Raw genomic sequence first — 20,072 nt, 5'->3', positions numbered from 1 at the left:
GATCCACTTCAACCATACCAATAAGCAAACATGATTTTAGATAAACATCGCATTTGTGGCAGCATGTTTGAAATGTGCCCTCTACTGTACAGGTGTGAATTTGCATTTCCTTCCAACTGAGGCTTATTTGTTTCACTTTTGGTGTGAAAGGGCCTTTACATTTGGTAAAAATGTAAAAAAAAAAAAAAAAAAAGTTTTTTATTAAAAAACAAACAAGCAAGCCTCAGCCCAGGTGAGAAAAAGTAACACAAAAGTAACAAAGTAATGCAATTAGTTACTTTTTAGGGAGTAACAAAATACTGTAACACATTACTTTTAAAAGTAACTTTCTGGCAAGGACACGTTAAATTGATGAAAAGTAAAAACATTTATAGTGCTACAAAATAATTCTACTTAAAATAAATACTGTCCTTTTGAACTTTCTATTCATAAAAGAATCCTGAAAAAAAAGAGTATCACAGTTTCCACAAAAATATTATGCAGCACAACTATTTCCACCCAACCCTAACCCATTACAGCAATAAATTACATTTTAAAATATATTAAAAAATAAAGGTTATTTTAAATTGTAAAAATTAAAAATTCCCAATATTATCGTTTTTATTGTATTTTTTTATTAAATGAGCATAAGAGGTGTGGTGGCAAATAAAATAAGAGACAAACACATCCAGTTGTCTTCTTGCCAGAAGATCAGTCTGAGTTGCTGCAGAGTGTGTGACAGAGGAAGGGAGGATTTCTCTAAACTTCAAGGCCGAAGCCTCTCTCCAACTGTAATTTTCCACACATGGACAGATCTCTATACATCACGCTTCTGACACTTGGACCCTCAGATTTAGGTACATGGTGACCTTCTAGGTCTTGAGGAGGTGCTGGCAAATCTAAAAGCAGATCGCCAATTATCCCTCAGTGAAATACAGTTCCTGGTACCTGCACATAACACTTGATGCACATACATCTTTTTCTTTAGGCCCCATGCCTCAAACTACATCTTACTTTTCCATGTTACTGTCCCTCTAAGCAATTTAATGCAAACATAACACAATGTTCCATAAGCATATAAGTCATATGAATAAAGCATACAAATGAATTTTTTTTCTTCAGAGGCTTTTATCAAAATCATTAAAAAATCGTACTGACCCAAAACTTTTGAATGGTAGCGTAAAAGTGAGTTGCGAATATATATTTTGATTAAAGAACTTAAAGTAACACTACACTTTTGTTATGTCATAGATTATTTCCTTCTTTTATAGTGATTAACATTAATGCTAATACATTTGGATATGTAGGCCTGTGCCTTTTGACTATTTCTACTGACAAATTTATTTCTTCTGGATTATTTACCAGATACATAGCTCTTTATATCATGTTATTAATGATTTACTGTACATGTACAAATTTACTACAGATGTACTAGATTTACTCTGTCCCCTCATATCCCATCAGGTATTCACCGAAGCACTTTCATAGTATATGATGAAAATAAACTGTGACAAAAGTACATTTATAGCTGAAAGGAAAATCTTTATATCAAATAAATACATTAAAAACATGACAAATGTGTGAAAAAGGCAAGTTCCACTTAAAACATGAGAACATGAGCTGAAAGTTTGTGAGAATATGTCTGATGACATTATTGCTACATCATAAATTGTATCTTTGAAATGCATGAAAAGTTGTAGTTCTGTGATAGAGAAATGTGAATCAAGCATTCTTTTTAAATAATAACCTTTAGCTATTGCTACTGTTTAGCTAACATCTGTTTTGTAGAGCACAACCGGAGATGATTCAGATGCCATTTACAACTGTGTCAGGTAACATCAGGTAGCACACACACACATAGCAATAAATGTTGTGTGCATGTTTAAAGCCGGGATGCAGTTCCGGAATTGCTTTTGGAAGAGTTAGAATTCTTCCCATCATCCTCTGGGGTTTGTGTGGCGAGAGCAGGCGAGGGGCTGGAGTGACGCTGGCGGCGCATGAACGGGAACACACTGGACATGCACACAGAAACACACTGATAAGACATCTTTTCCTTTGCAGACTCATCAATAAGGGTTTTATGCATCTTTGGCTGTTGTTTCCATTTACACTTTTACCTTTTCTTGGTTTCCTGTGGTACAATGGCTCTGGCTAATAAGTTCTTGTAGAGTTCCGATTTAAGATAACGGGGGTACGAATCCTACAAAGAAACACCAATTACATCTAATAAACATGGGCAAGAAAATTCAAATCTTTTCACAGCATAAATGCCTTGTTTACATTATTAAAGGTGCCCTAGAATCAAAAATTGAATTTACCTTGGCATAGTTGAATAACAAGAGTTCAGTACATGGAAAAGACATTGAGTTTCAAACTTTTTTTGTTTAAAAGACCTCCGAAAAACAGGCGAATCTCAACATAACACCGACTGTTACGTAACAGTCGGGATCATTAATATGTACGCCCCCAATATTTGCATATGCCAGCTCATGTTCAAGGCATTAGACAAGGGCAGGCAGTATTAACGTCTGGATCTGTGCACAGCTGAATCATCAGACTAGGTAAGCAAGCAAGGACAACAGCGAAAAATGGCAGATGGAGTCATAATAACTGACATGATCCATGATATCATGATAATTTTAGTGATATTTGTGAATTGTCTTTCTAAATGTTTCATTAGCATGTTGCTAATGTACTGTTAAATGTGGTTAAAGTTACCATCGTTTCATACTGTATTCACGGAGACAAGAAAGTCATCGCTATTTTAATTTTTAAACACTTGCAGTCTGTATAATTCATAAACACAACTTCATTCTTTATAAATCTCTCCAACAGCGTGTAATGTTAGCTTTAGCCACAGAGAAAAACCTCAAACTCATTCAGAATCAAATGTAAACATCCAAATAAATACTAAACTCACATGATCCGATGTATGCATGTAGTATGCATGACGAACATCTTGTAAAGATCCGTTTGAGGGTTATATTAGCTGTGTGAACTCTGTAAATGCACTGAATTATCGTCGAGAGCTCGGGGGGCAGGGAGCGTGATTTAAAGGGGCCGCAGCCTGAATCGGTGCATAGTTAATGATGCCCCAAAATAGGCAGTTAAAAAAATTAATTAAAAAAAATCTATTGGGTATTTTGAGCTGAAACTTCACAGACACATTCAGGGGACACCTTAGACTTATATTACATCTTGTAAAAACTGGTTCTAGGGCACCTTTAATATCCTTTTGAAAACTTCTCACTGTTTTCAAAAACCACAAACAAATTTTTCCAAATCTGAAGTCACTCTGGTTTGGTTTTATGATAGGTCTTACAGGTTTATTATAGGCACATTTTGCATTTGATTAAACAACTTGAACCTTATACCTTTTTCATAAGGAAGTAAATGTGCATTTGAGCATCATCCAAGACAAAACGATGAGGGCGCCTAAGTCCTTCCAGGGTTTTTTCCATGGTCTTGCTGTCGATATTCACCCAGCGACTTGCACCAGGAGCCAGAAACTGCCTGATTTATTGTAATGAAGATCAGTTACAAAGTTCAGCAAGCAATCACATAAATAAAGGACAAACTAGAGGTGATAGATTAAACACACAGATTAAATAAACAGAGGTTGTTCAGATATATGCTTCAGGTCAGTAACATTTAATAAGCTTAATTCAATCATAACAACTCTCAGAATAGTTTTAACATGTTATTGAATAGCAATTTTAATGTATTTGGTCTTGGCGGGTGGAGCCAGGTTTACTAACAGCTTGCTCCATCCCATACCCTGTTTTGGTGTTAAAAAACTACTGTCAGGATTTACTAAAGACACACAGTGCAAAATTAGCACTGAAAAGGCGTGGACTGAGTTGTTTTTGCGGCTGACCTTATTGCATATTCATTTGTAGGAATTTCCCTTTCAGACACAAAATTTATGGGAGGAGAGTATTTAAATGAATCACGCAACACAATTTACTAATGATTGAGCTAGTCAATTTACTGGTATTTGCGCCATTATTTAACGCCCAAAAAAAAGCATGTCTTAACCCATTTTGCGACATGGCTGCAATTGTTGCTGCTATTTTCCACTCGTATTAATTTCTTTGGAATGCCAGAGGAAGATGTTATCTGTATATTACATATAACAAGTTGTGCCTGTGTCGACCTGCACCTGATGAGCATCAGCTCTGCTTATTTGTGACCCAACGCTAATTTGCACTGCTCTTAGTAGATTGTGTTGGTTGTTATGTAAATGATTTGACTGCATCTGTGTTCTTTAATTTACGCGTCAGCATCGGCGCATTTGTGGAATGGCACTCTCACGCTAATTTGCCTCGTTTAGTAAATCTGGGCCTAGATCTGCTACGCTGTTGCTGCTGTTGATTATTGCTGCAGCTGCAGAGCAAATATGGACTTGCTACTGCAGATAGATACACAGACACACTGCTGTGAGCATGCAAGTATGGAAGCTTGTTTCCGCCATGGAATAAAACAATTTAAAAAAGATAATTGTGACTTTTTATCTCACAATTCTGACTTTTTTCTTGCAACTGCGATTTACATCTCGCAATTCTGATTTTTTTTCTCAGAATTGTGAGATATGATCTTGCAACTGCAAAAAATTGCAATTCTGACTTTTTTTTTGCAATTCTGACTTTATAACTCGCAACTGCAAGTGTATGTCACACAATTGCGAGAAAAAAAAGTCAGAATTGTGAGATAAAAAGTCGCAATTACGTTTTTTCTTTTTTATTCAGCAGCGGAAACAAGCTTCCATATGTAAAATATGCTGCAAAAATAGACATACATGAATCCCATAGCAGATCTAGGCAGGTGCGGGGTTTCAGAGCAACTCTGAAGCAGCACCCAGCAGCACTAGCTTACAGCAAACAATGAACCAGATTATTTAAATGTTGTGCAAGGAATCTCACTGGCTGCTGGATCAGCAGAGGCTAATAAGCTTGTGCCATGTGGTAATTGCTTGTGGACTGCAGGACCTATCAACCTGTGCCCCAGTTTCATGACTGAACTAGGTATTTCTTTAAAATTTGCATTTAAAAGGACTACCCTACATACAATCCTGAAAAAATTGCAGGAAGATTGCATCAAAATCAAAAATAGAGTCACAAATTATAAATATTACAAGTTAAAATAACTGTTTTCTATTTTAATACATTTTAATATATATTTTAATACATATATTTAAAATTTTTTCAGTATTCTTTGATGACTATGAAGTTCAAATATTTATAAAATACATTATAAATGTCTTTAAAATTGTAACATGGATACTGTGGTTAAAGTCATACTTGTAAACCTCGTTCACTTTCTCTGGAATTTTTGAGGTCTCTCCATGACGAACGTCCTCACAGGCCTGCCAGAAACACAAGTTCTCCGCTGGTAACAATAGAGAAACCAAACACAGAGAAAAGACGACAAAAGAAGATGATGAGAGGGGAGGATGAGAAAGGGAACGGAGGAAAGAGAAACATGAAAAGTTGTTACGTTATTCATTTCTACAGAGTGTGCAGCAGGATAAAAATGGAATCTATTAAAGCACCAAAAGTATAGAAGGGGAACGACAGTTTTGGGACGCTATTCAGAAGTGGGTTAAAATAAAAGATGTTTATATAAAGAGGGATTCAAAATTAAAAATCAGAAAGAATACCAGCATCATACCAAGTTTTTGGACCAATACTATGGTAAATGCCATGTATAAATATAGTTTATTACTCCTGCTGATATTGTATTAGTATGAATAATATCCATACCATATATTTTTTAAGTGTGTCCAATATGCGTAACTGATTTTTTTGAACTACTGTTTTTTTTGAACTTCTGCTTTTTGACACTCATTTATCACCAATCAAGGTGAAAGTATGCTTTAATATTGTGCATAAGCTACAAAGATTTAATTTAACCTTTTTTAATTGGCAAAAAACTCATCTAAGGCTCTTTTAAGTAATAAAACTAAAATAACAAAATAATTTAATAATAATAATAATTTAATTAATTTAAGATTTTGCTCAATTTTGCCCACTATGTCAGTTTTTCTAGTTTTCTTTTTCTTTTTTAATATACATCCAACATTTCTGTAACACATCTGACACACCGTTTATACAATGTTTGGTTTCAACTAAGATTGTTTTTAAAGAAATTAATACTTTTATTCAGCAAGGGTGCATTAAATTTATCAAAAATGACAGTAAAGATGTTTATAATATTAACAAAATTTCTATTTCAAATAAACAATGTTTTTAACTTTCTAAAACTCCTGAAAAAAGTGTATCACATTTAACAGCACAACTGTTTTCAACACTGATCATAATAGGAAATGTTTTTAAGCAGATTAAAATGATTTCTGAAGGATCATGTGACACTGAAGATTGGAGTAATAATGCTGAAAATTCAGCTTTGCATCACAGGAATAAATTACATTTTAAAATATATTAAAATAAAAATTTTAAATGCAATAATATTTCATTTTATACAACAGTTCTGTCTGGTTCTCGAATCTGATTGGCTGATAGCCATGCGATATTTCAGTGATAACAGCACTCCTACTGCCTTTTCACCGTTTGTATCACTCCGCTTGAAGTGACCGTCATGGCGGCCGATCAAGTCAACCGTAATTTTTACAAATACTACTTTTTGTACCACGAACTGTAGTTTTAATAGTTTTTTAGGCGAGAATGTAGTTGTTTAGACCTGAAATATGTGACTCATATTTAATAACAGCGCCTATTTTACAATTTGTTTTGACGTTTTCGGAGATGCGAGCTCGAGTGCGTCAGCGGCCGTTTAGTGCTTCTGTAACCGCCGAGAACAGCTTCATCTCGGCCAGTGCCTCGGGGATTTGCCGCTGGCTCTTATAGTGGTTAAACATGAGACATAATTCAATTAGAGTACATAGAACGGGCAATCTTTGGTCTTATTAATCTATTATTTGTTCCAGAGCAAGTCGAAATGTGCTATATTAAATTTGATAATAATAAACGTCACGTTACATCCTTATATAGCATATTGGCTACAACTAGACGGGACATATCAGACTCTTCTCCGCTCTTCACATTAAACTTTATAAACGTGTTTTTTTGAGTAAAGAAAACGCTTTACAATTTTTTTTTCAAACATCAGATCTTTATTTACCTTTGCATTGCACAGAGGAGATGTCCAAACTGCGTGCGCACTTCATTCAGGAGGTGAGGCAGATTAATGAGGCTTGATTGACAGTTTGAGGATCCAATGGAGTTAGGAGGTTTTGTCACAAGCTCTTTAAGATCCTTTTCTTTCGTTAAATATTTGTAAAACCCACATACCAGCGTAAATGGTGACCTATTTTTTTTTAATAACTAGTGCTTTATGTTTGACTGAACTGTACAATTGTGCTTATTTGTCGTTCAATAAATATTATTTTATATAAATATGTCCATTAAGTAATATGGATTGAGTGAACAGTACATTAATACGCCATTAGATGGCGGCAACACTTTACAGGAGAATGAGTCAGTGAAGCACAAGAGACTTTTAAATTGAAAGGAACTTTTGCAAAAGGAAGTTTTAGCGCTGTGGTGTAATGGATGTAAAAAAGGACAAATACAAAGATCGCTTTCCTCAGCGGACATTCAAACGGACTTGTATAAAGGATATAATATTATGGACATCGACTTGAAGAATGAATGTAATGCAATATACCAGACACAGGTAATAGCCTACTGTCTCTCTCTCTCTCTCTCTCTCTCTCTCTCTCTCTCTAATACGGTACAAAATTCAATGCGTTTCAATGAAGCGACTCAACGTTCCTTCGTTACTAGTTCTAAAGTGACGTTTTAGAGTTAGTAACGGAGGCTTGGTCCAACTGACAACCTGAGATTTGAATCCGTGGCGGAAGGAAGTAGTGCTGCACAAAAGAGGGTTTTAAAGACACTCCGTTGTTGTTCTTATTTATTTACACACTGGTGCCGTCGAACTGTTGTATAAACGCAATATCACACTTGTAGCCGTGCGATATGGCTGTATATCAGCACGCTGTGATTACCTGCGGCCTCGTGCCTACGGACGAATCACAGCGTGCTGATATACAGCCATATCGCACGGCTACTCGTGTGATATTGCTCATATAATACTCTTTTTAATTTATTTTTGATGCAATTTTAACAAATGCAACCTTGGTGAGCACAAGAAACTTCTTTCAAAAACTTTTAGAAAAACTTACAGACCCTAGTCCTTTGAACGGTATTGTAAGTACGATTGGCTTTTACACAAAAAGTCAAATACTATAACCTAACAGTCACTCTAGCTGTGAACAGTTATTTGATGGCATGTTGGGTTTTAATCTAAATAGACCCACCAGATGGCGCCATTTATCAGTAACCCAAATACTGAACTGCTTAAGTACAAAATATTGATCAAACCAATTATTGGTCAATATTTTTTCAGTATATGGTACACTATATATCCATGTACTATGGTATTACCATCTAATGCTATAACTATACAATGATACACACACAGTACTTGTGGGCGTGTGTGTGTGTTTACCGCTGAATTCTTTCTCCAAATAAATGAGGAGCTCTTTTCTGCCCATTGGGTCATTCAGCAGCTCCATGAAGCTGAAGCTCCAGCGCTCCACACGCAGTTTAGTCGGCACAGTGACTCTGTTCCAGGAAAACAGTTATACAAAGCAATTACTATCCTTCAGACATTATTATAGTTTAATGAACATTAAAATGGTTATTCATGTGTGTTAATGTGACTTACGTTTCAGAGTTCATGCTCCAAAACATGACATCATCTGTGATCCAGGGGTTGCTGGGAAGGCAGCCTTGCATTATGGGGTCATGGGGCTGGTACTGCTCACAGTACTTCACATAACTGCACACACATATGTAAGCCCTCACAAAGGGTTATAGTAAGAGCGCTTTCTTTTTAAAAGATACTTTGAGGACAGTCCATTAGCTGTAGCCTGGAGACTGAGTCAAAAACACACGCACACACACACACACACATACACTCACACGCACACATTCAGTACCTCTCAAGGCAAATTGAGGACTTGACACGATTCCTCCCCAGGCTTATCCTGTTATGTTCAATCTAAAGCGTTTAACATACAAACACAAAAACATGCATGATGGGATATAAATTTAGTTACATTTTCAGTACAACCTGTGCTGTATAAGACTTTGCTGATTTAAAATATAAATTTCTTTTAAAAAATGAACCCAATCTTTTAAAAGCTGAAATGTTTTATAGGCACAAAGTGAAAATAGCAATAGATTGTATTTACACTAAGTGAAAATAGCAGCATTTTCTTAGCGATATGCTATTTACACTAGGTGAAAATAGCAATAGATTCTATTTACACCATGTAAAAGTATCAGTTCATAAGAGTAAATAATAATTAGATGCTAACTACACTTGGCAGATACTATTTGTACCTCAGTATTTTTGTACATTAACAGGATGCAATAATATCATAGAGTATAAGATTATATTTATTACAATTTTTAAATGGATGCTGCCTTATTGGGAGAATAAAAACCCTCCCTACACCTTCCCCTAACCCTACCCAATAAATACTTTTAATATTATTAAAAATTCATTCAGTTTATTTCCACTTCTAGAACATTATTTTCATTTTTATTGAAAATAAATGCGAGCTCGGCAAAAGGCGGATTCAAACCCCCAAACCTGCCAGATCTGAGAGCCTTACTCGCTACTGCTGCACCACCGAAAACATTGGATTCTGTGCGTCTTTTTTAAAACTTGAGTGGCCCAACCAGACATTGGTGGAGGAGCTAGTGTAAATAGCGTTCGCCAACAAGGGACGCTATTTGCACTTAGTGTAAATAGACACTCCGTATTTTATAATCTATTACATATATAATATAATGTATGATTTGATATAAATAAATAAAATATAAAACATTTATTAAAAAGACAAACACTTGCTATTCAAATGACTTACCTCTTTTTTGTAGAATTCTGCGTTCTTTTCTGAAATTGACAAAATGACAAATATATCTATTAGGTTTCCTCAAAAGTTGCTATTAAGCTAAACTAAATAAGCACAGTCACTGAACTTTATGATCTTACAGTGAAATGAAATGACAGCAGGAAATGAGGCAGTGTTTTAGAGATTACTTACTTGAACAAGGATGCATGATATAAAAACAGAAATAAAGAGAAACAAGCTGTAGATGATGCTTGAACATGAGAGATTCTACTGTGAATGCTTGTTCATATATTTTTGAAACGTGCTCTGTATGTATGTGAATTATGTGTTCATGTGGATGTGGTTAGTTGTGTTGTGGTGATCGGTTCACTGACCAGTTGCACTCGTGTGTTCATGGTTCTTCTCTCCGGTCCGTAATCTACAATATCCAGCATCCCCAGCTGAAAAATGTTGTCATAAAGAGATATACAGATCAATGACAAAATAATAATGTTATAGGTGATAAAGAGGATCTTTTCGTCGACTGAGAAACCAAAGACTGTTACTGAGTTTTTGAAATGAGCGCATGCGTAAGAACAACCCCCCTCCTTTCGAGGGAACGCCTCCCAAAACTTGTGCACGAGTATCGGAACACGAGTGTTTACCACCGGCTGTGTCATGTATTTTGGATTCATTATGTCGGACTCACCGCAGGTAACTCATAATCTGCAGTTGTTACTCCTGTCTCCTGACAAAAACATTGCGGCGCCTGTGGAGTGTGGAAAGTTACTAGAGCGCGCAGCCGCGCTCGTCTCTCACAAGGAACGTCATGGCAGTGATTGACAAGCCAGAGGGCCAATCCGCGCACGTCTCTCACAAGGAATGTCACGGCAGTGATTGACAAGCCAGAGGGCCAATCGTTTACACGATGATCGCGTAAACGATTGGCTGATGTTTTTAAGGCCCTACCTCGTGCACAGATGATGTATATTAATATTATTCCTTTCAGTGCACCTAATAAATAGTCTTTTATCAGTTAGTAAAGACAGTTTCAAGTAATATTGCAAAAATGTATAAAACAAAACATCCTCTTTAGCACCTTTAAGACCAAATTCATGTGGGTTCAAATTCATGTATTCATGTTAGTATCATAAAAAAAAAAAAAAAAACTATTTTTACAAAAGCTTTTGCTCTAAGATATCAATTAGTGTAACAAAGTAAAAAAGAAATAAGATATTTTCCTTAGACCTGGAATACATGCATAAATGTCTTAATCATTATTTAAAATATATGTAAAATAAATAAATATATACTGTAAATATCATATATTTTTATTACTTTTTTAAATGATGTTTTTAGTTATAAACTCACAATAGCAAAAAAAAGGCAACAATGTGAGAAAAATTTGCAATTAACTTTTTAATTTTTTTTATTCAATGGCGTAAAAAAGCTTCCATAGAGGATAATTACACAACCTTGACATTTTTATTTTATCCCTCCCAAAAAATGATTAAAATTCATAAATTAAAATGTGCATCATAGAGTAGATGTCAGTCATTGTCCATATAGAATTTAATTTTTTTTTTAAGATATAGATAAAAATAATGTGAGCCTTGTTTTTTTTCCAGGCTTTTAAACTAACCCAAATCCCAGTTATGTCTGTCAGGTGGATTTACAACATTTCCACTCACACTCACTCACACACACACACACACACACACACACACACACACACACACACACACACACACACACACACACGCACAGTGACAATATAGGAATGAAATGGCCTCTAAATCCACCCCAGATTAAAACATCATCTGGATTCTTCGTTAAAATGCCCTTGTTCAGGAGTACAAGAGAAACTCTCTGTCTCTCTCTCTCTCACACACACACACACACACACACACACACACACACACACACACACACACACACACACACACACACACACACACAGTGTACACTAGTGGCCAGTCTCACACACACAGACACACGTACACTAAACACACATAGTCACTTAGTAATAGAATATCCTCTTAAGCGCTCAGCCAAAAGATGGAACCATTAAAGATATACCAGCACACACACACACACACACACACACACACACACACACACACACACACACACACACACAGTTTTAATGTTTTATGGGGATATTCTGTTGACATGATTTTTATACTGTACAAACTATACATTCTATCCCCTAACCCTACCCATCACAGGAAACTCTGCTTTTTTATATTTTCAAAAAGCATGACTTAGTGATAAGCATCACTTATAAGCTGTTTTCCTCTTGAAAAAAATCAACACAGTCTTTCCGGTTCACTCTCTATACTATTATTTCATCCACTTAACACTTAAGCTCATGTTAAGTAATGCACATATCTTTTGCACTCATGTGTGAGTGTATATTGAAGGCACCAATGTGTTCCACTCTATTTCTTCTTTTCTTTTGCTTGTATCTGCCCTCCCTTTCTCTCGTTCTCCTCTCGCTCTCTCCCCTTCCCCCTTTTTCCTCTGCTTTGCAATGCTTTTAACTGACTGGCTGAATATTTCATAAGCAGAAGCTGGATACAGATATGAGGGCATGTGTCAGACAGGCACAGATGCTGTCGCATGCTTTGAATTTCTGTATTTCAATTCTAAAAGTCTTGGATAAAACTTTTCTTTTTTTAAGGATCAAGTAAAGTAATTAATTTACCCCCAATAATATTGTATGTCAGATACTTTTTCAAATAAGCAAAATGCTACTTTTGTTTTATTTATTTAATTTATGTGCTATGGAATGGTGATGCTGTCTGATGGCAACACCATGCTACTTAAAGTATACCATGGTATTTTTTTGTTAGTGTTGTGAGTTTACAGTGTTCTGTACTTACAGGCGGTTTGTTAACTAGCCAGAAGGCTTGTTCCTGACACTCCAGCACTATACGATCTGCTTTCCGACGCTGTTTTGATGCCCTTAACACACACAAAATGTAAAACATAACATAAGGCCAATTGTACAGAAGTACAGTAACCATGCAATAACAAAACATTTGCTCTGGACAACAACCTCCAGAAAAGCTTTTCTAATCAAAGAATATGATTAATATTTATTACAGCATAAAACTTGAGATTAAAATATTTAGAGTCCTATAAATTATTTGTATTTTATGAGGAATTGCTTAAATTGTGAAGCAGCTTTGTGCAACAGTGGATTTTGGATACAGCCACTACAGAGAATACTGCAGTTACCATGTTTGGTTTTTGTATTATAAATGATTTAATTATGTACCTTATTAATATTTACAACACACTACCACTTAAAACTTTGGGCTCTATAAGATTTTTAAATGTTTTTGACAGAAAGCTGCATTTATTTGATCAAAATTTAGTAAATACAATAATATTGTGAAATATTATTAGTACTTAAAATAGCCATTTTAATATATTATATTTATGTGATGGCAAAGCTGAATTTTTAGCAACATTCCTCCAGTCTTCAGTGTCACATCACATTATCCTTCAGAAATCATTCTAATATGCTGATTTGCTGCTCAAGAAGCATTTATTATTATTATTATCAATGTTGAAAACGGTTGTGCTGCTTAATATTTAACAAATTATTGCATCCTTGTGGAATAAAAGTATTAATTAAAGTAAATGTTAAACAAGAGGCCAATTCCAATTTAAACTAAATCTGGAAAAGAGGGTTAAATGCAATAGGCGGAAGGAAACACAAAGTGTGTTAGTGTGTATGCTTTTGTGCTGGAAAAGAATAGTTACCTGAGCTGCTCTCTTGCCTGCATCACAACAAAGTCCCAGGTGTGGTTGATGCGTTTATGTAAAGCATTATAGCACTCCTAACAAAAACAGAGATTGAGAAATGAACAACAGATCACTCCATGGATTCACGACTACATTGTACAGTCTTCTTACTGAGTGGTGTCATAGTCATTGGACCCCATACCTTCTCATACTCAATTAGTTCTCCTTGTTTTCGGATATTCTTCTTGGCCAAGTAGATTGCTAGAACACATACACATAAAAATAATAAATAATATATTCACCTTCTGGAGAATGTCTCCTTTTGTATTCCATGATATACAGAAATGCATTTCTGTCATAACAACTCTTAGAGTGTTTGGTATTGTAATGGATATGACAATGTTGATATGTTTGGTCTTGGTGGAATAGACCTGGTACGCTGCGGCTGTTATTGCTACTGCTAATATATACAAGACATGCTGCTGTGAGCAAGTAAGACATGTTGCTGCTGTACAACACAGCATACATGAATTACCCATTGCAGATCTATACAGGTGGAGCTAGGGAAGGTGGAGGGTTTCTGAAAGCGCACTGCACTGCTACAACAGATACTGACCAAGTATTTGAAAGTTGAGCAGTTAGCTTATTGGCTACTGATACAGCAGGAACCAATCAGCTTGTGCCCTATAGAGAATGATGTGATTACAAGCAGAATGAATTAAGAACCTATCAGCTTGCGCCATCTAGAGTTTCATGACTGAACTTTTGTATATGGGCTTGGCACAACATGAGGGTAACTAAATGATGGCAGACTTTTCATTTCATGGGATCTCACCAAAGTCCAATTCTGAGGCAGGCCAGCGTGTCGACATCCAGTAGTACGGAGTCTGATAAAGACAGATGTTAATTGGGATGTGCTGTTTTTGAATATGGAAGTTTAACAAATGCTCATGCAGCATTGGATTTGTGAATCAATATTGTGTAAGCGTGTGTGTATACATACCTGAAAGCGATATGGTGAATCATCAGCTTTCAGAATAAGGTTTCTGGGCTCTTTTAAAGGGTAAATGTATCCATACTTCACAAAAAGGTGTCCAATGTGCAATGCCTCTAAATAAAAAATAGAAAAAAAGATTATTCATATACATAATATAATATAGATTTATTCAAGCTGGTCATTAACTGGCTGACATATTCCAAAAAACAGCTTGTTTACTTAGTAGCTGCTTTGTTGCTGATCCAAGATGGCCTACCAGCTAAAGACCAGCTTACATTTCTGCATTTGGTTGACAGATGCTTTTATCCAAAGCAACTTACACTGAATTTAAGCTTTTTTTCATGCATTATCTGGGATTTAAAACCATCTTCTTAGCATTGCTAGCACCATACTGTCGTCTACCCTAAGTCTCTGGCGTCCCCAGAATGTGTCTGTGAAGTTTCAGCTCAAAATACTCCACAGATCATTTATTATACCTTGTCAAATTTGCCCCTATTTGGGTGTGAGCAAAAACATGCCGTTTTTGTGTGTGTCCCTTTAAATGCAAATGAGCTGCTGCTCCCCGCCTGCTTTCCAGAAGAGGGTGGAGCTTTAACAGCTTGCGCTTCAGTTGCTCAACAACAACAAAGCTGGAGAATCTCACGCAGCCAAAATGAGGATTGTCAGTAACGGTGTTCAGCCTTACATTGTTCAAACTGGAGTCAGACACTGATGGAGAGACTCAAGAAGAAGTTACAACTTTCAGAATGCATCTGGATGTTTCTGAATGGTTAGTGGATAAATTTATGTAGTTGATTCAACTCATCGACTAGCATGTGCCGTCATGTTAATCTTTTGTGCAAATCCAGCGTTGAATTGACCCTCGTTTGTGAAGCAGTCAGGCGTAAAATGACTGCATGGTAACAACACTCTTCCTCTTCTCTAAAGCAGCCCAACATGGCTTCACCCCCTTTGTTGCGTGTTTTGCCATGGCGTTAGAACTGGTACACCGTTGTTGCTTGTTAAAACAAAATGGTGGTGCCGTGGGTGGAAACGTGCAGATTAAGGGGTGGTAATATTATAATAAGTTCCCCTTCCTACATCACAAGAGGAGCGAAATCTGAGCGGCTCATTGTTTCACATGCTTGCAGAGAAAGGCTTATCAAAACAAAGTTACTGGGTTGTCCTTTTTCACATTTTCTGGGTTGGTAGATGCACCGGGGACCCGATTATAGCACTTAAACACAAAAAAAGTCTGATTTTTATGATATGTCCCCTTTAAACAAAACCCACAAATGCTTTCTGGGTTAAATGTAAACTAAAATAGTGGTTGATATTATACATTTCAATCCAGCCATTGCTTACACAAGGTGTTCCCTCATTGCAGTGCACAGATCTGCCAAACTCTCTGGAGTCTTGTTTATTGCAGACACAGCTGTGTGCGGCACTGCTTGTTTATTAGGGCTTTCTAAGCTGAGCCTGTTCTCTGACTGTGTGACATTTGTGCATTTATTATTAAAAATCTTGCACACAGCTCAGATCAGATTACATAAAACCTGACTTTAATGTGCCAAAGCTACTTTAATAAGCAATTTAGCTCCCCGAGGGTTGTGTGTGCGTGTGTGTGTATGTTTTGAAATCCCTCAGGACAGAACATGGAGAATAATGCCGTCTCCAGAGGGACGAGACACACAGGTGACTGGAAAACTCAAAGAAATATACCACAGCAGATAGCATGGAAATTATTACACACACAGGCTCTGACATGCACAGTAAGCCTGAATTGATGTTGGTGCTACAAGGCAACTTATGAGCATTCATTTTTTTAAATATTTTTTTTTTAAATGTATTATTTTTTAAGTGTATTTAAATGTATTATGTGTTTAATTTTAAATGTATGTACTTATTCACGCAGTAAAGTAATGGCTTTTCACATTTTCATATATATATATAATCCTTTGACTATAAACAATTGATAGTCATTGTTGCAATTAAGTCCAAAGCTATATACTGAAGACAAAAAATATAAATATAATTATATTAAAATAAGTTATAATAATGTCCTACCTTCATCAGAGATAGAAAACTTCTTAATCAGCCATTCAACAATGTCTGCACCTGTATAAAATTAAAGAGGATTGTTGTCAACATAAGCACATGGGTACATTTGGTGTCCAAACTCATTATTTTTCTGCTTTTTTTCAAACGGTTATATTTTTAATTATTTTAATAATTTGTTACTCATTGTCATGGATCACATGATGTTACAGGCCATAACAATATAATATTTTCTGTAAAAAGTGTCTTATATACCTGAAAATCATGATTTTTTGTTGTCGATTTATTCAGTGGCAATTGACCCTTCGCCGAGAGTTTGATTGACAAACGATCTAACCAATCATAACGCTAAATCTTATATTTTGTCCGACAAAGCAGTCAGGAGTTAGAAGTGTAACCTCGGTGGACTTGAACTTGAAAAATGGTGTGTACTGACGTCCATGTTCATCCATGTATATGTGATGCTATAAATTAACTAGTAGGAAGAGATGATCGGTTCACAAGCCACTTGAGCTGAGGCGCTACAGTGATCAGTCACAACACATTAAAGAGCCACATTTATTGTTCGAATTTCTTAAAAAATTACACAATTTTTTTGAGACTTTGTTTAATATCATAAGTAACCTGCTCTGTCATGTCTGTTGACGTGTTGTCAGTTTCCTCTTTTCTCCGCGATGTATTTTTCACTCTGTGTGTCACGACAGCGCCATGGCTTGTCGGACAAAGCAACAGTAACTAAGGGGGGCGGGTCTTTGCGAAGGGTCAATTCTGTTACCGTCAAACTCTGTTACCAAGGTAGAGTAACAGTGTTGACAGTCATGTATGTGAGTGTGAGAGAAAGGGAGAGAGAGTGTGCGTTTCTCTGTGTATGACTGTCAGTTCTGTTACATACTGTCAACACTGTTACTCTACCTTGGTTTGACAACCAATTCTTTCCATAAAAATATCTGGGATTCAAACCAATTTTCTTAGCATTGATAGCACCATAATCTACTGTTTGAGCTACAGGAACACAACTTAAATTAGCTAGAATATAGCTAGTTATCTCCCTAACACTCAAACCCACGAATGCTTTCTGAGTAAAATATAAACTAAAGTAGTGGTTGACAATATACATTTCAATCTAAATGTTGCCTACACAAGGTGTTCCCTCATTATTTTTTTCTGCTTTTTTCAAATGGTTATATTTTGAATTATTTTAATTATTTGTTACTCATTGTCATGGATCACAAGACATAACAGGCCATAACAATATAATATTTTCTGTAAAAATTTAGTGTCAATTCTGTTACCATCAAACTTTGTTACCAAGGTAGAAAAACAGTGTTGACAGTCATGTATGTGAGTGTGAGAGTAAGGGAGAGAGAGTGTGTGTTTCTCTGTGTATGACTGTCAATTCTGTTACATACTGTCAACACTGTTACTCTACCTTAGTAACAGAGTTTGACAGTAACAGAATTGATGGACAACATGATTTTCAGTTATATAAGACACTTTTTACAGAAAACTATCTATCTATCTATCTATCTATCTATCTATCTATCTATCTATCTATCTATCTATCTATCTGTCTGTCTGTCTGTCTGTCTGTCTGTAGAACTGGCCAGTAAGCAATAAGCAGCACTGATTTAAATTTATATTCATATTCAGACAGCAGGAAGTTCCCATCACTAGCTTTGATAGAATGAGCATTTATGTTTTGTTTTTCAATGAACTACTGTTATATAAAGCAGTTATATAAACAGGCTGAACTTTTGATTAAGTGTCGTCTTTGATTAAGTGACTTTGACTTGTATGTTTCTTTCCAAAGAAAGTCATTTGTTCATTTACACATAGCCCGGTGTCCTCTGAGAGACCGGTGCAGGAGCAAAACACGCACTGTTAGACTAATTAATAGCAAGAAAAATGAGCGCAGAGACTGAAAGCACACACAGGAGTCTAATTTCACTGCGCAAGCTTTTATTGATTCACTGTGCTCATGCGCACTCGAAGACTTTCCGAGATATGCATGGATACTTTGCTGTTAAATGCACATTATTTCCACAATAATAATAAGGAAACTATGCTAGTTGTGTCTCAGTTGTCTCTCTAATCGTGCCATAACATGTCACAGGCTGGAAAATAAGCGGAACAGTCATGTCCATTTGGGATTATCAAGTGAGAGAGAGTGAAGCTTGAAGTTTGATGCAGTCATGGAGAGAGAGAGAGACAGAGAGAGAGAGACTCACCAGTCATGGCGTGTGGAATGACCGTAATAAGGAGACGCTGGTTGCGCAACTTGATGCCCATATCAGGGTCCTGCATGGATATGATCATGCGCTCCATCTGTATGTGGATACACAGGAAATATTTGTAATTTGATAAAACAAAATTTATCACACTGCATTTGTGAAATTGCACAAAAGCTAAAAGGTGATTAAAAATGTGAAAAACAAAGACAAATCCTCTAAAAAGATACACATTCCCTTATAATGCATATCTAAATAAATATTAACTTTATTATTATAGTACATTATCATTATGTAAAATTTCATAAAATTATTTTTGGTCATTTAATGCTAAAACAGCAAATAATAATAATAAATCAAATAAATATACTGTAATAGGAGGAATGGGATAACTTAATTGTTTACTTTTTTTTTTTTTTAAGGAAATGTTGTTATATAAATCAGTTATATAAGTATCCTAAGAAAATCCAAACACGACTATACAAATGCATGAACATAACATTTTCTGTAAACAAACTTTAGTTTGGTCTCTTATAGGACTTTCTCACATTTTCAGTTATGTGAGGAAAAGTTCCTATATCCTACTGTGATTTACAGGCAACAGCTGCAGCATTATGAAGCTCTGGCTCTTGTGCCAAAAGACGGTGTCTGTTCCACAGCAAGATCTATGACTGGAAGAGCTAAATGAAAATATAGTTTTAGGGTCTTACCTTGGTCAAACAGGGCATTTGCTGTCGCTGCACTCCATCCTGACTGAGTGTGTTGATGGTCATGTTGGCTGCTGCTCGTCTGCTCTTGATGTGAAGTTAAAGAGAACTGGATGATGTTGATGCTGGAGAGTCTGGTGTCCCGTCAGAGAGAGGAGAGAGGCGATGGGGTGGCGCTACTTTGGACTATATGTGTCATTATCAGGTGTAAAATAGCGCCTCCCGGTGGTGATTGATTCAAATTGATAATCGCAGAAAATCAAATAGAACCTTTCCATTCCACAAAAGGTTCTTAAGATTTTTAAAATGTTTTAAGAATTCTTTTAAGAATTCTTAAAACTAGCTAAAATAAAGCTAAAATGTTTCTGGCTAAAATATTTTAGGCCTATTTTTTATTTGTTTATTTTATTTTATTTCATTTCAATAACACATTCTGACCA

General features: G+C 35.9%; 1 protein-coding gene across 2 annotated transcripts; it reads right to left on the bottom strand.

Annotated features, from left to right (window-relative positions):
- Positions 1–1,500: 1,500 nt before the first annotated feature.
- On the bottom strand, positions 1,501–19,813 carry rgs11 (regulator of G protein signaling 11). 2 transcript variants are annotated; one of them, XM_048197836.1, is made up of 17 exons: positions 19,636–19,807; positions 18,926–19,022; positions 16,707–16,757; positions 14,667–14,773; positions 14,499–14,550; positions 13,866–13,924; positions 13,682–13,758; positions 12,793–12,874; positions 10,303–10,368; positions 9,941–9,964; positions 9,005–9,066; positions 8,731–8,844; positions 8,512–8,627; positions 5,280–5,367; positions 3,354–3,492; positions 2,097–2,179; positions 1,501–1,991 (listed from the first exon to the last, which is right to left on the bottom strand). In XM_048197836.1, the coding sequence occupies exons 1-17, from the start codon at positions 19,696–19,698 to the stop codon at positions 1,862–1,864; spliced, it is 1,410 nt and encodes a 469-aa protein (XP_048053793.1). In that variant the 5' UTR covers positions 19,699–19,807; the 3' UTR covers positions 1,501–1,861. The 2 variants fall into 2 exon arrangements, 1 of the variants encoding a protein (XP_048053793.1); XR_007185912.1 differs by lacking the exon at positions 1,501–1,991 and having other exon boundaries at positions 5,288–5,367; positions 19,636–19,813.
- Between the last annotated feature and the right edge of the window lie 259 nt (positions 19,814–20,072).

This window comes from Megalobrama amblycephala, linkage group LG7 (genome assembly GCF_018812025.1).
Source record: "Megalobrama amblycephala isolate DHTTF-2021 linkage group LG7, ASM1881202v1, whole genome shotgun sequence".
Lineage (NCBI taxonomy): Eukaryota > Metazoa > Chordata > Actinopteri > Cypriniformes > Xenocyprididae > Megalobrama > Megalobrama amblycephala.
Note: the sequence above shows the minus strand (reverse complement) of the source record. Positions and strands in the feature narration are given on the sequence as shown.

What these genes read in the sequence shown, in the direction of transcription:
- rgs11 (XM_048197836.1), bottom strand. Translation starts at nt 19,698, where the DNA reads ATGACCATCAACACACTCAGTCAGGATGGAGTGCAGCGACAGCAAATG. An exon ending in TGCCTCAGAATTGGACTTTG is followed by an intron (nt 13,925 to 14,498) that starts GTGAGATCCCAT and finishes TATGTGTTCTAG; the next exon opens with CAATCTACTTGGCCAAGAAG. An exon ending in TGGAGCATGAACTCTGAAAC is followed by an intron (nt 8,628 to 8,730) that starts GTAAGTCACATT and finishes TTCCTGGAACAG; the next exon opens with AGTCACTGTGCCGACTAAAC.